The 16,540-nt window shown below is 36.2% G+C and overlaps 1 protein-coding gene across 2 annotated transcripts in view; it reads left to right on the forward strand.

The window, feature by feature from the left end:
• DMXL2 (Dmx like 2) overlaps nt 1-16,540 on the forward strand; it is a 641,271-nt gene that overhangs the window by 404,826 nt on the left and 219,905 nt on the right. For both annotated transcript variants that reach the window (XM_053717470.1, XM_053717469.1), the window contains exons 26-28: nt 2,638-2,714; nt 3,627-3,757; nt 4,651-4,899. In XM_053717470.1, coding sequence (XP_053573445.1) covers nt 2,638-2,714; nt 3,627-3,757; nt 4,651-4,899 — 457 coding nt within the window. The remainder of the gene's footprint in view (nt 1-2,637; nt 2,715-3,626; nt 3,758-4,650; nt 4,900-16,540) is intronic.

Here is a 16,540-nt window from a genome sequence, read left to right on the forward strand (position 1 = left end):
TGCTTATGTTTTCATTTAAACTTTATTTTGGGTGTGGATTATTTTCAGCAGGAATTGGCTGTCTTTATTTTCTCCCTCCCTCTCTAGTGACTCTTGCGTGGAAAGATCCACATCTTGGGTAGTCATTATCCCATACGTCACTAGCTCATGGACTCTTGCTAATTACATGAAAGAAAACATAATTTATGTAAGAACTTACCTGATAAATTCATTTCTTTCATATTAGCAAGAGTCCATGAGGCCCACCCTTTTTTTGTGGTGGTTATGATTTTTTTGTATAAAGCACAATTATTCCAATTCCTTATTTTTTATGCTTTCGCGCTTTTTTCTTATCACCCCACTTCTTGGCTATTCGTTAAACTGATTTGTGGGTGTGGTGAGGGGTGTATTTATAGGCATTTTGAGGTTTGGGAAACTTTGCCCCTCCTGGTAGGAATGTATATCCCATACGTCACTAGCTCATGGACTCTTGCTAATATGAAAGAAATTAATTTATCAGGTAAGTTCTTACATAAATTATGTTTTTCAGCATTTGGCTGTTTATTTTTTATCCCTCCCTCGCTAGTGACTCTTGCGTGAATTTCACATTTTGGGTATTTGATATCCCATACGTCACTAGCTCATGGACTCTTGCCAATTACATGAAAGAAAACATAATTTATGTAAGAACTTACCTGATAAATTAATTTCTTTCATATTGGCAAGAGTCCATGAGGCCCACCCTTTTTATGGTGGTTATGATTTTTTGTATAAAGCACAATTATTCCAAATTTCTTTGTTGATGCTTTTTACTCCTTTCTTTATCACCCCACTACTTGGCTATTAGTTAAACTGAATTGTGGGTGTGGTGAGGGGTGTATTTATAGGCATTTTGAGGTTTGGGAAACTTTGCCCCTCCTGGTAGGATTGTATATCCCATACGTCACTAGCTCATGGACTCTTGCCAAAATGAAAGAAATGAATTTATCAGGTAAGTTCTTACATAAATTATGTTATATATAATATATATATATATATATACACACACATATTTCTTAATTGTATTCTTGTTTAGCTTATAGTTTGATTACATTTGTAATTGTGACATATATTAGCAATGATATTTAATGACAAATGATATTAAACAGCGGAAAACTATTTGCACATTGTGTTGCATTAACAATGTGTATTATGTTACTTACTTATCTTGGCCAGACAGAAACCAAAAACCCCAAATCTCACATTTTTGGTTGTGTATGAGACTGATTCCCTTGCTACTAGAAACCTTTTTTTTTTATGTCCTCCGGACAGGATGATCATATACCCTCCATACTTCCTATGTCTTTGTTGTCAGACAAGCACAGTTGTTTTAGGCACATTTAGGACACCATGTATTGTGGCTTTCAATATGTGCATTTTATGAATATTCACTTATGAACATGTTGTGTGATTCTAACAGAAGCTTGCTGCTTATGAGGAAACTGTGTAGTGGGAGATATTTGGCTGCAATTTTAATTCTGTTTGCCTGGCTGTAGATGGGTACACAATTGCACGCATAACTACCAACATTTTCTCTGTTTGTGATGTCCATTGAAAAAAAAAAGTCTATTTCTAAGCTGACTGCAGTGTGTTTAAAGATAAAAACGGTTCACCCATATATTTTTCATGTAATAAAGAAGCATAGAGAAACATACAATTACTGTATCAAGTTCTTGTTTGACATGAATGGGCTCCATGTTTATATTTGGAACCTAAAATTGATGCACAGTGTGAATGAATGTCCAGCGTTTCACTGTCTACCATCCGAAAACATGTATTATGTCAGAGCTAGACAAATATTCAGATTAAACCTTTGGAACTATCTACAATATTGTAGAACCAGGTGCACATTTTTAATAGTTAGGTAATTAATGTATATATAGATATATGTAGAATTATCCAAACCATTAGATGTTAAAGGTAGAATGTTACGAGCCATGGCTCCTTAGCTACTAGATACAAAAAGCCTTTTTGTAGAGTATAAATATTTTTAAAGAGAGAATTCTATGCAGAATTTTGTGTTCATAATTCAGATAGAGCTTATAACGTAAAAATACAAATGTTCTTCGTACTCATGATATTCTTTTTTGCAGAAAATACCTAGGTAGATAGTATACTCATGTCGGGAGTGCTATATAGCAGCAGTTTTGATAAAATGCAAAACATTGTTAAAATCATTTATGCAAAATTGCTGTCATGTAATCCACTCACCTACACGCTCCTGCCTATGTGCTTTTCAACAAAGGATACCAACATAACACAGTAACTCTGATAATACAAGTCAATTATATTTTGCTGTACACCTGAACAAACAATCAGATTTCCTATTTCTAATACCATGTTAGACTTGCTTCAGTTCTAGTGGAAGAAAGCGTAAACACGTTTGCACAAGCTTTTAGGACCCTTAGACTCTTATCTGATGTCCGATTCACAAATTGCGCTTGGGGGTTACAGAACGATATATTTATAATGTATGTTTTTGTTAATTATAATTATTTTTGTAGAATGTTGTGTGTGAGATCGATGCCCTTCTATGGAGCATGTCCCACACAGATATTGAAAATTTTGCTTTCAATTGTAAATGTTGTTTTAAAGTGAAATTTAAATTTTCTGTTTAAGGTTTACACACTACACCTGTTGGCAGCTTCTCTTTCCGCTTCTATATACCAGGCATTGTGTGACAGCCATAGCTATAGGTAATGTATCATGTCTCTCCCATGTTTTTTTAAAGGGCCATAATACCCAAATGTTTAAACACTTGAAAGTGATGCAGCATAGCTGTAAAAAGCTGACTAGAAAATATCTCCTGAACATCTCTATGTAAAAAAGAAAGATATTTTACCTCAAAAGTTCCTCAGTAGCCACCTCCCATTGTAAAGGATTTCTAAGCAGCATATTAGTGTGTCTGTCATAGGACAGCTGAAGGGATGAGCATCGTGCACTCTCATCTTATTTCACCAATCAGGTAAAGGAAGTTTACAATGAAATCTCATGAGATCACAGTAAAAGTTCATGACCTCAGCACTGCTGATGCTGATTGGCTGCTCTTCATTTCTTCATTTTTTTTTTTTTTTTGCCTGCAGTTGGGAGCAGTTGAGTATAACTTTTTACACAGAACTTACTCTGCTGAGCTGAGGAGATTGTGCGGTAAAATATCTTCCTTTTTTACATAGAGATGCTCAGGTGATATTTTCCCGTCAGCTTTTTACATTTATACTGCATCAGTTTCAAGTGATTTAGCATATGAGTATTATGTCCCTTTAATATCATTTCACCACTTTGTGTCATTGCAACTATTTTGTAATTTTATACAGCTAAATTCCACTGAAGTCTAGAGAATAAGCTGTTAAATTCTGATAACCTCTTTTAATTGGTGAGCTGTAAGTGTTGGTGCAAATTCACCATGGTAACTATCCTGACTACTAAAGTCTCAAATCCATTCAATATAAGTTCAAAGTAGGGTATGTATATACTGTAAAAAAAATCCTGCAATATTCATAAACAAACATATATTCCAAATGTATGAATATTAAAGTAGCATTAGTTTTCATTTTTAATTTCTGCATGGTACTGATTCAGTGAGCACACTTTTTTGTGTTTTTATATAGCAGTCAAACGGAAACAAATCAGTTTACAGGAATGGTCTATCAAGGGCTTCTTTTGAGTGAGAGACGGAGATTGAGAACAGAAAGTATTGAAGAACATTGTACACCTAATTCATCTCCAGCTTCATGGCCAGGTGGGGTTGTATTTTAAAGATATGTAAGGTATATCTCTTCTTCTTATTTTCTATATCGAATGGCTTGTTTCTATCATGAAGCACTGTTGCAGTAGATCATAACCTATTATGTTTTTTGTTTGCTTATCTGTTTAACATTTGTGTCAAAATACATAGTAGTTTTTCTCGCAACTATTTGGTTTTTAAAGGGACATAAAGCTAAAAAAATATGCTAAACAGACTCTACCTGGGTCTATTGAATGATATTTTATTTACATTAAAAAAGTAAATTTATGTAGTTCTTTTGTTTACAAAATAGTCCTGATTCCACAACCCTCTGCTAGTCTCCAACATTCAGTCAAGCCGTGCACTTGGCTATTGACTGCAGGTGCAGGATCACTGTCACTCACTGATTCTGTGGGAAATCAAAAGGGTGCAGGGGTGGGACTACCATTGGTGCAGCAGGTGCGGTGGCATCAGGGCCCAAGGGCTGGGGGGGGGACCCATAGCAGTCTGTCTATACATATGCATGTGCGGAATGTGTGCAATCCTAATGCAGAGGAGCCTTTTAATCAGTACAGGTTACAGATCTATCTATTATATATATTATTGCTATTGCTTACTACTGAGTTACCTTTTGGGGGCCCCCAAAAAAAATTGCACCAGGGTTGAGTAGTTCCGTTACTAGAAGAGTGTACACTGCTTGCAGCTTGAAAAAGACAGCAGACCTGCAGTATGAGGGAGCGGAAAGGTAATGTTTACAACTAAAATAAATAGTTATTTTAAAAAAATGATGTTTGCCAAATGTTATTTTAGACTTGTGTATACAATTATTAGGATAAAACTGTTGTAAGCCCATTTAAATAATTGAAAAAAATGCAACTGCAACAAAACATTTTTGTTGACTTTTACAGGTGTCAGCTCTCTGATAAACCTTCTCACTACTGCCCAAGATGAGGATCAGCCAAAGTTAAATGTTTTGCTGTGTGAAGCTGTTGTAGCAGTCTATGTTAGCCTACTGATACATGGTCTTGCCACTGATTCCAGCACAGAACTGTTTAGACTTGCAGCACACCCCTTAAATGGTCGAATGTGGGCAGCTATTTTTGGTGGAGGAGTTAAGCTTGTTGTGAAACCTAGGAAGCCACCAGAGCCCATTGCAGGTACAGTTGGAATAAAAACTGTACACAAATCTCTTGTATGAAATATCTTTAATTTGGCAACAATGTTCTAATTACAGGGCTTGCTATATTTTTTACAGAGTTGTGTTTCTTAGTGTGGTATAACTGCTACATGCTATAATATTGTGATCAAATGTTCCTTTATGTGCCTCATTTGTAATGATTATACCTCTTTAAAGGGATATGAAACCCAATTTTTTTTTTATTATTCATATAGAGCGTGCACAACTAAACAACTTTCTAATTTGCTTCTATTATCAAATGTTCTTTGTTCTCTTTGTATCTTTTTTGTTTAAAGGGACACTGAACCCAAATTTTTTCTTTCGTAATTCAGATAGAGCATGACATTTTAAGCAACTTTCTAATTTACTCCTATTATCAAAGTTTCTTCATTCTCTTGGTATCTTTATTTGAAATGCAAGAATGTAAGTTTAGATCCCGGCCTATTTTTGGTGAACACACTGTGTTGTTCTTGCTGATTGGAGGAAAAATTCACCCACCAATACACAAGTGCTTTCCATGGTCCTGAACCAAAAACATAGCTTAGATTACCTATTTTTCAAATACAGAAAGCAAGAGAACAAAGAAAAATCGATAATAGGAGTAAATTAGAAAGTTGCTTAAATTTGCATGCTCTTCAGTACAGAATACCATGGGAACAAATCAAATTTGATAATAAAAGCAATTTTGAAACTTTTTTTTTTAAATGGTATGCTCTGTCTGAATCACAAAATAAACTTTTTGGGTTTCATATCCCTTTAACTTTATGTATTAATTAAACTTAAATGTGAGGTTTTAGTCTGCTAGCAACCACTACAATCTATTTAGTAGTTTTTGAGATATATAAATATAAAATGTGCACATTTTATTTATTTATTTGAATGTATTTAAATTTAAATACACAAAAGCTGAGAGAGAATGCAACATTTGAAATAAACTTTCCATATTATCCATGAGAAAGTAATATAGTGACATGGCATCAACTAAATCAGATATTGCAGGCAAGGACAATTGTAATAAGGCTATAGGTTTAAATTTTGGATTAAAACTGTTACATTGACTTTAATTCAAGGAATAGCTTTTATTCTGACTTCATCTACTGTTTGCAAGATGACTGCCTTCTGATGGGAATTTAGAATATGCAATCTTACTTATAGTTAGTAGAATCCAGCAATAGCTTAACTCAGACAAGTACCACAGCAGAGATTTGTGAATCCTTCATGCTTTATTGTTGCAGGAGAAAGAATTCTGAGGTTCCAGAAGTGGTAATGCCAGGAAAAAAGAATTTGCCTCTACAAAGCTATTAGCAGAAAGTTCTAGCAAACTTTGCATACACTGAATAAAACTAAAATGGTGGCAGGAAGTGACCCCAAAAGGTCAGAGGTAGAACAGAGAATTATACATTAAAAATGAATACAATAATAAATCATAACACTAGAGGGAGCACAAGAACTAAAATAGCACTTAAAGATGTACATATGATAATATGGACAGAACACTCCCCATCTGGTATCTGTAGATACCACTATATAAATCAATCAATAAACATACAAATGTTGATTGAAGCCTCTATATCCATGAGACCTGCAAGACAAAGAAAGAGAGAGAGAAACATACAAAATGCAAACATGAGTCCATGTTATTCTTGAATAGTAGCAGGGCTGGTACTGTCCCTTCTAGTCATCTCTCTATTATCATCCTTAAAAATTGTCAACCAGTGTCTATGAGTGTAATCACAGTCAATGTGAAATAGAAGAAGTACAACTTCTGTAATCCAAGACCAGGTACACTGGTAAAAAGTGTAGTAGCTTGAAGGTGGTTCTCTTTATCCGGTCCTACAAACGCAAATGTAGTACTGGTTGATGTTGTATCTGTATAGTGTAGCCAGAATGCTGGTCCTGTCAGCCATGTCAATTTCATGAAGTGTGCTGAAGTTAATGACCAGATTACAAGATCTACAGTATTTTGGTCAATAGGTACGTAATACCATTGCTCTGGTTTTGTAGATCTGATGCATTCTACTCGGTTGCTCATAAATCCTACATGTAGTTTTCCTTCAATGTCTGTCACTTTTAGGTAGGCCACTGCTGCAATAGCTTCTGTAGATGCATCTGAGAAGATGTAAATCTCTGTTACTGTAGCTGTTGATAGAGATATAGAAGCATAACAACGTGTGATACAAAGCTTTTCAAGAGCCTTCAAAGAATCCTTCCACTTTTCCCACATCTGATGTTTCTCTATAGGTAGTAAAGTATCCCAGGTCTTTGACTCTGATGAAAGCTGCCTAAGCAGAGACTTTCCTTGTATAGTCACTGGAGCTACAAACCCCAGTGGGTCATAAAGACTGTTAATAATCGATAAAACACCATGTTTAGTGTATGGCTTTTCATTAGTAGAAACTTTAAATACGAATTCATCAGTTGATATTTTCCAATGTAGACCAAGACTTTGTTGTACTGGTGGTGTATCTGTACCTAGATCTAAGTCCTTGCAGACCGTTGCATGGTCTGCAGGAGGAAAGGCTTTCAACACCTTGCTGCTGTTTGAGACTATTTTATGAAGCCTTAGGTTTGCTACAGATAGCATCCTTTGTGTTCTTTTAAGCAGACCAATGGCTTCTTCATCTGTAAGTACAGACTTGATTCCATCATCCACATAGAAGTCTCTTTCTACATATTTTCTGGTATCTGTTCCATATTTCCTTTCACCTTCTTGAGCTGTTCTTCTCAGTCCATATATTGCCAATGCAGGTGATGGACTGTTGCCGAAGACATGCACGCTCATGTGATAATCTATAATCTCAGCACTAGTTTTATTGTTGCCATGCCACAGAAACCTGAGGTAATTCCTATTGTCTTCTCGAACAATGAAACAATAGAACATCTGTTGTATGTCAGCCATGAATGCTACAGGTTCTTTCCTGAACCTGATTAATACTCCTAAGAGACTGTTAGTAAGGTTAGGTCCAGTAAGAAGAACACCATTGATTGACATGCCTTCATACTGTGCACTTGAATCAAATATAACTCTTATTTGACCTGGTTTGTGTAGATGATAGACGCCAAATGAAGGATAATACCAACATTCTTCACCTTTTAGTGGAGGAGCTGGCTCTGCATGCTTATTTTCAAATATCTTCTGCATGAATGATACAGAATGTTTCTTTATCTTTGGATCTGTCTCTAGAGTACGTTGTAAGGAAAAAAGTCTAGAGAGTGCTTGAACTCTGTTGTTAGGTAACCTTTATCTTGGATTGTGAAATGGCAGAGGGGCTACCCAACTGTATGAGTCATCCTTAAAGAATTTCTCAAGTTAATGAACAAAGAATTTTATATCTTCAATAGAAGGAGCTAGTTTGTCATGCTGTGTTGTGTTGAACACTGTACTTCCAATGTTGTCATCATCTGGTAAGGAAGTAACCATATTATCTTGACTGGCATAGTATGAATATTCATAGATTCCAAGTCTCTCCTTTACATGGTAGTGATTTGGACATGATTCGAAGTAAGATGGTCGTCCATCAATTAACACATTCGTTTTGAAGGAATTAGCAATGTCTGTTCTGTAGATATTTCCTATACAGGCATCTCCAACTATTACCCAGGAAAGGTCAAGTCTCTGAGCGTATGGGAAATTATGAGGTCCATTACATTGCTGGCATACCTTGTGTATTCTTAGAATGTCTCTACCAAGTAAAAGCAATATCTGGGCATTCTTGTCTAAAGCTGGTATGCAACTACCTATCGGCTAGATTACGTGTTGTGCGTTAGGGTAAAAAAGCAGTGTTAAGAGGTCCTAACGCTGCTTTTTTACGCCTGCTGGTATTAAGAGTCTTGCAGGTTTAGGGGCACCGCACACTTCTTTGGCCTTACCACAAAACGACTTACATAAACTTTGTAAAGTCTTTTTTCTATGGGACTTCCATAGCGCTGGTATTACGAGTCTGTACTGGGAGGCCAAAAAGTGAGCGGTACACCCTCTCCTGTCAAGAGTCCTAACGCATTTAAAAGTCAGTAGTTAAGAGTTTTATGGCACAACGCTGTAGCATAAAACTCATAACTAAAGTGCTAAAAAGTACACTAACACCCATAAACTACCTATTAACCCCTAAACCGAGGCCCTCCCGCATTGCAAACACTATAATAAAATTTTTAACCCCCAATCTGCCGCTCCGGACACCGCCGCCACCTACATTATATTTATTAACCCCTAATCTGCCACCCCCAACGTCGCCGCCACTATATTAAAGTTATTAACCCCTAAACCTAAGTCTAACCCTAAAACTAACACCCACTAACTTAAATATAATTTAAATAAATCTAAATAAATATTCCTGTCATTAACTACATTATCCCTATTTAAAACGAAATACTTACCTGTAAAATAAACCCTAAGATAGCTACAATATAACTAATAGTTACATTGTATCTAGCTTAGGGTTTATTTTTATTTTACAGGCAAGTTTGTATTTATTTTAACTAGGTAGAATAGTTATTAAATATTTATTAACTATGTAATAACTACCTAGCTAAAATAAAGACAAATTTACCTGTAAAATAAAACCTAACCTAAGTTACACTAACACTACAATATAATTAAATACATTAACTAAATTAAATACAATTACCTAAATTAAATTAGCTAAAGTACAAAAAAACACTAAATTACAGAAAATAATAAACAAATTACAGATATTTAAACTAATTACACCTAATCTAATAGCCCTATTAAAATAAAAAAGCCCCCCCAAAAATAAAAAATAAACCTAGCCTAAACTAAACTAAACTACCAATAGCCCTTAAAAGGGCCTTTTGCTGAGCATTGGGGGGCTCTTTTACCTGTATCTTCATCCATCCGGCGCGGAGCATCCTCTTCTTCCGATGACTAAAGCTGTAACTTAAAGGTACCTTCATTCAGCTTTAGTCGTCGGAAGAAGAGGATGCTCCGTGTCGTATGTCTTGAAGATGGACCCGCTCCGCTCCGGATGGATGAAGATAGACGATGCTGTCTGGATGAAGACTTCTGCCCGTCTGGAAGACCACTTCGCCCGGCTTGGATGAAGACTTCTGCCCGTCTGGAGAACCACTTCGCCTGGCGAACCACTTCGCCTGGCGAACCACTTCGCCTGGCTTGGATGAAGACTTCTCCCGGCTTCGTTGAGGACTTCGGCCCGGCTTGGATGAAGACGTCTCCTGGTAAGTCGATCTTCAGGGGGTTAGTGTTAGGTTTTTTCAAGGGTGTATTGGGTGGGTTTTATTTTTAGGTTAGGGACTTAAGGCAGCATTAGAGCTAACTGTCCTTTTAAGGGCAATGCCCATCCAAATGCCCTTTTCAGGGCAATGGGGAGCTTAGGTTTTTTTTAGCTAGCATTTTATTTGGGGGGTTGGTTATGTGGGTGGTGGGTTTTACTGTTGGGGGGTTGTTTGTATTTTTTTTTTACAGGTAAAAGAGCTGGTTACTTTGGGGCAATGCCCTGCAAAAGGCCCTTTTAAGGGTTATTGGTAGTTTAGTTTAGGCTAGGGTTTTTTTTTTATTTTAGGGGGGCTTTTTTATTTTAATAGGGCTATTAGATTAGGTGTGATTAGTTTAAATATCTGTAATTTGTTTATTATTTTCTCTAATTTAGTGTTTGTTTGTTTGTTTTTTGTACTTTAGCTAATTTAATTTAGGTAATTGTATTACATTTAGTTAATTTATTTAATTATATTGTAGTGCTAGGTGTTAGTGTAACTTAAGTTAGGTTTTATTTTACAGGTAAATTTGTCTTTATTTTAGCTAGGTAGTTATTAAATAGTTAATAACTATTTAATAACTATTTTACCTAGTTAAAATAAATACAAACTTGCCTGTAAAATAAAAATAAACCCAAAGATAGCTACAATGTAACTATTAGTTATATTGTAGCTACCTTAGGGTTTATTTTATATGTAAGTATTTAGTTTTAAATAGGAATAATGTAGTTAATGATAATAATTTTATTTAGATTTATTTAAGTTAGTGGGTGTTAGGTTTAAGGTTAGACTTAGGTTTAGGGGTTAATAACTTTATTATAGTGGGGGCGGCAGATTAGGGGTTAATACATTTTAGGTAGGTTGCGGAAACATTGGGGGTGGCAGATTAGGGGTTAATAAATAGTATGTAGGTGTCGGCGATGTTGGAGGCAGCAGATTAGGTGTTCATAAGTATAATGTAGGTGGCGGCGGTGTCCAGAGTGGCAGATTAGGGGTTAATATAATGTAGGTGGCGGCAATGTCAGGGGCGGCAGATTAGGGGTTAATAAGTATAAGATTAGGGATGTTTAGACTTGGGGTTTATGTTAGGGTGTTAAGTGTACACATAACTTTTATTTCCCCATAGGAATCAATGGAGCTGCGTTAAGGATTTTACGCTGCTTTTTGGCAGGTGTTAGACTTTTTTTTAGCCGGCTCTCGCTGTTGATTCCTATGGGGAAATCGTGCATAAGCACGTACGACCAGCTCACCGCTGACTTAAGCAGCGCTGGTATTGGAGTGCGGTAATGAGCAAAATTTTGCTCAACGCTCACTTCTTGTCTTTTAACGACGGGTTTCTGAAAACTCGTAATACCAGCGCTGCATGTAAGTGAGCGGTGAGAGAAAACTGCTCGTTAGCACCGCACAGCCTCTAATGCAAAACTCGTAATCTAGCCATATGTGTTTCATGTGAGGATGATAATGTGCTATTTCTGGCGTAGGAATCTCATTCCTGTTATTTGGTATTTGATTGCATTCAATAAGTGTAGGTAAAGGCAACTCTATACCATCTGTAAAAGAAGCTATTATGAAATCACTAGCTATTCTTCCTTTTGTTTCAAACTGACCTGCACATGTACCAAGGGTGTAAGGGGAAGGATTACCTTTTATGTTGAACATGTTGAAGAATTCAGTTCTAGACAATGATTGATTGCTTTGATCATCCAGAATTGTATACATTTTTACTGCTTTCTCAGGCTCTCCCTTAGGATACACTTTGACAAGACATATTTTAGAGCAGGACCTTCCACTAAGGCCTTCTCCTCATACTTCAGTACATTTAGAAGCAACAGATGTTTTGCTTGTTGTCTCTTCTGCATTCTCCCCGACATGCTTTTTCACTGGGGGACCAATGAGGATCATGAAGACTATTTTCGTCATATCAAAATAAAATAAAAATGTAATAATAAGGCGGAGTGACATAGCAGATAGCACGGTACAATTATAAGATAAATACAACATAAATACTAAAAATTATGAATTACTCAAGCTAATTTTGCATGTACTTTGTGTTGGGGCTTTGCAGTGCACGTAAGTTTACTCTTCCTTTAACTCAAACAAGTACCACAGCAGAGATTTGTGAATCCTTCATGCTTTATTGTTGCAGGAGAAAGAATTCTGAGGTTCCAGAAGTGGTAATGCCAGGTAAAAAGAATTTGCCTCTACAAAGCTATTAGCAGAAAGTTCTAGCAAACTTTACACACACTGAATAAAACTAAAATGGTGGTAGGAAATTACCTCAAAAGGTCAAAGGTAAAACAGAGAAATAAAAATTAAAAATTAATGCAATAATAAAGCAGAACACTAGAGGGAGCACAAGAACTAAAATAGCACTTAAAGATGTACATATAAAAATATGGACAGACAGCTTTTGTTAATTTGAGTGAGGACATAAAGAGAATAAGCATTTTTATTTGTGTAAGACCTGTCTGTAGAGATGTTCAGTGTTATACCATAAGCACATTTATATAAATACATATTTAGGTGTATACAACTCAATACCTTTGGCATCTACTAAACTTTGCGCATTTAATTCATGCACATAAGTCAATGTTAATTGTGATGCATGGAAAATTTAAGGTTACCTGTAGTAATTTTGCTGCCTGCATCATCTTCCACAACACAATTGACCAAATGAGATTTCTTTACTTTTCAAAGAAAATGCTTGTGAGGTAGTAGGCTTTAGCTACAATTGCCACTGAAGTATTGTGCATATATCCTCAGTGCACAGATTAATCTCTTCGTAACAGCCACTAATGACACATCTCTAAACTGGATTTCTTTGCTTATATTAGAAACCAGTTCACTGAGAGGTCTATGCCACCTCCAAGCTGATATCCAGAAATATTCCTACAATAGCTTCAAAGGCTTCACAAGACCTTCCTGAGTCTCCTGTGCTATTCTTTTCTTCTTGTACTCAAAAAACAGTTTGTAGATAAAGACTGCCCTGCTTGGAATTTGTGTACTATGAATATAAAAGTATACACCTAGCGCCTGTTAATAGTGGACCCTTAAGCTTTGGATGAATGACACCTAGTTGTCAAATAGTGATAATCTGGTAGTGATAGTGTAGCCAAAGCGCCTACCTAACGGTGGCTGGGTCTGATAGAGTGACCAAGTGAACAACTTAGTAGTAAAACTTGAGTGTATTTATTCCAGATAAAACATTTGAATGTATTTATACCAGATAAAAAAAGTGTCTCATGTATACTTATAAGTCACAATATATGCAATTGGTTTACAGTATTTCTTATAGATAAAAAGTGTATCATAAATTACTTGTGATGCATGTATGCAGTGGGTTTAACAAAACTATACACAGCTAATAAGCGGTTGAATAAAAACATAAATGCATGGATCCATGCACTTAACAAATATACATAAGTATAAAATATACAATGTAAATATGAGATCTCTTGATTGCTTTAAAAGATGTTTCTAATCAGAGGTGAAAAAGACAATTGGCCAAAGATGTATAAACTCTTTGTATAAACTCCTTATATACGCGAGTGTATAAGAAGTATTGAGAAATATTAAAACTTAACTAGAAATGGTATTGAATGTTGTGTCCAATCCTCTATATCTTACGACTATGTGTTTAGTTGCAGCTGTCACACCAAATATTTGAGGTATGTGTGACATATATGAGAAACCCAACCTTAATAGGTGATAATATCAAACTTAATAGGGAAATTATATCCCCTATGTATATCTTGCAACTATGTGTTTAATGTCTTGCACCTATGTGCTTAATTGCGGCTTTCGGCGACACCTTGTAACTAAGTGGATGAAGTGGCCGTAATAATAATCACAATGCTGAATCAAAGTGGTAACATCAGGAACAACAATGTGAAACAAAAATAAAAATAAATATAAATGTGTAGCAAAATCCAGTGAAACAAAGTAAAATACAGAGTAAAATACAAAGAAAGAAAAAAGTCCAATGTGGAAAAAAGAATCCAATGTGAAAAAATGTATGCAGACTCCAATACGATCCAAAGCAGACTCTGTGGAATTCCACAGAGTCTGCTCTGGATCGTATTGGAGTCTGCATACAATTTTGGATTCTTTTTTACAGGTTGGGTTTCTCATATATGTCACACATACTTCAAGGGCCCCATTACATATGCGGCGGCGCCGCCGGTTTTTGCGCGATTTTACTATTACATATACCGCGCCACATATAAATGCGGCATGTATATTTCACCTGTCGTCCGCAATTTTTACTCCCATAAGCTAACATGGGACTGCGTCGCAAATCGGTATCCAGTATTCAGCACAAGGACTTACGTGGCGACAATGGAGAAATTTTACTCCATTTTCACCTCACCAAACAAGGCAGCCGTAGCAGGCTTTGCCCTGAGTATGGGAGCACCGTAACTCCCGTAACTGCCTGTAAAATATAAACTAACACCTAACGTATGCGCAATATCTATCTACCTGTCAACCGCAATCACTAATGAAGTATATTAACCCCTATATCCGCCATCAATCCCACACCGCAATTACTTATTAACTATTAACCCCTAAACCGACAAAGCCCACAACGCAATACACCTAGCCCTTAACCTAACACCCCCTAAATAAACCCATATTACCTAATTTACAAAATACTAAAGTTACTATTAAATTAAAAAAACCTAACACTACTTTAAAAATACAAATAATAAAATAAGTATAAATTGGGAAATTCTAATCAAAATTCTGGAGTAGACTGTCCCTTTAAGCTACAATTACAGAAAATAAAAAAATCTAAGATTACAGAAAATAATTACAGAATTACAGAAAATTACCAAATTTTACAAAAATTATACCTAATTGCTATGAAAATAACCCCGCCCAAATAAAAACACCCCCTAATCTAATAAACTACCAGTAGCCCTTAAAAGGGCTTTTTGCAGGGCATTGCCCCAAGATAATCAGCTCTTTTACAAGAAAATACACCCCCCAACAGTAACCCCCCCCACCCACCAAACCCCCCAAATAAAATAACCTAACACTAAAAACCCTAAACTACCCATTGCCCTGAAAAGGGCTTTTGTTGGGCATTGCCCTTAAAAGAACATTCAGCTCTTTTACTGCCCACCCTATCCAAATAAAATAACCCCCCCCCCCCCAAAAAAAAACCCTAAGTCTAACCCCCAAGTGGTACTCACCTGTCCTGAAGTCCGGCGGATAAGGTCCGGTTCCAGGCGGTGAAGTCTTCTTCCAAGCAGCGACCTCTTCTTTCTTCTTCCAGGAATCAGCCAGCGAGGAGGGCAGAGCTGAAGACCGATGACCCTGGAACTAAAGACCGGCGACCGCGGAGCCATGGAGCATGGAAAATCCTCTTCATACGATCTCCGCCGTTCACTGAATAGGAATTCAAGGTACACGATTAAAAATGGCGTCCCTTGAATTCCTATTGGCTGATTTGAGCCTTCAAATTCAAATCAGCCAATAGGATAAGAGCTACTGAAATTCTATTGGCTATTCAAATCAGCCAGTAGAATTTCATTAGCTTTCATTCTATTGGCTGATTTGAACAGCCAATAGGATTTCAGTAGTGTTTTTATTTTGGGGGGCTTTTTTATTTTCATAGGGATTAGGTATAATTTTTGTAAATTTTGGTAATTTTCTGTAATCTTAGATTTTTTTAATTTTCTGTAATTGTAGCTTAAAGGTACAGTCTACTCCAGAATTTTGATTAGACTGTCCCTTTAATTTATACTTAGTTTATTTGTATTTTTAAATTAGTGTTAGGTTTTTTTAATTTAATAGTAACTTTAGTATTTTGTAAATTAGGTAATTTGGGTTAATTTTGAGGATGTAAGGTTTATTGCATTGTGGACTTTGGTGGTTTAGGGTTAATAGTTTTATTGCGTTATGGGCTTTGGCGGTTTAGGGGTTAATAGTTTTAATAGGTTTATTGTGTTGTGGGCTTTGGCGGTTTAGGGGTTAATAGTTTTACTTGATTTATGGCGTTGTGGGTTAATGGCGGATTAGGGGTTAATAGTTTTAATGGGTTTATTGCGTTGTGGATTAATGGCGGATTAAGGGTTAATAGTTTTAATAGGTAGTTTGCAATGTTGGGGTTGGCGGATTTAGGGGTTAATAATTTTGTTATTACTTGCGGTGTGGGTTTGATGGCGGATATAGGGGTTAATAGTTTAATTAGGCTTATTGTGTTGTGTGGGGTTGTCAGTCTAGGGGTTAATACATTTATTAGTAGTAGTGAGAGGGGGGATTGCGGATACAGGGGTTTTACGTGTTGGGCTTATTTTTGGGAGGTGTGTTAGACTTTTACGGGAGATTTGTTATTTTCTTTACTTTTCATAGGCGCCGGCAGTTTCTAAAGTCCCGTAAGTCAATGG

Source organism: Bombina bombina, chromosome 6, assembly GCF_027579735.1.
Source record: "Bombina bombina isolate aBomBom1 chromosome 6, aBomBom1.pri, whole genome shotgun sequence".
Taxonomy (NCBI): Eukaryota; Metazoa; Chordata; class Amphibia; order Anura; family Bombinatoridae; genus Bombina; species Bombina bombina.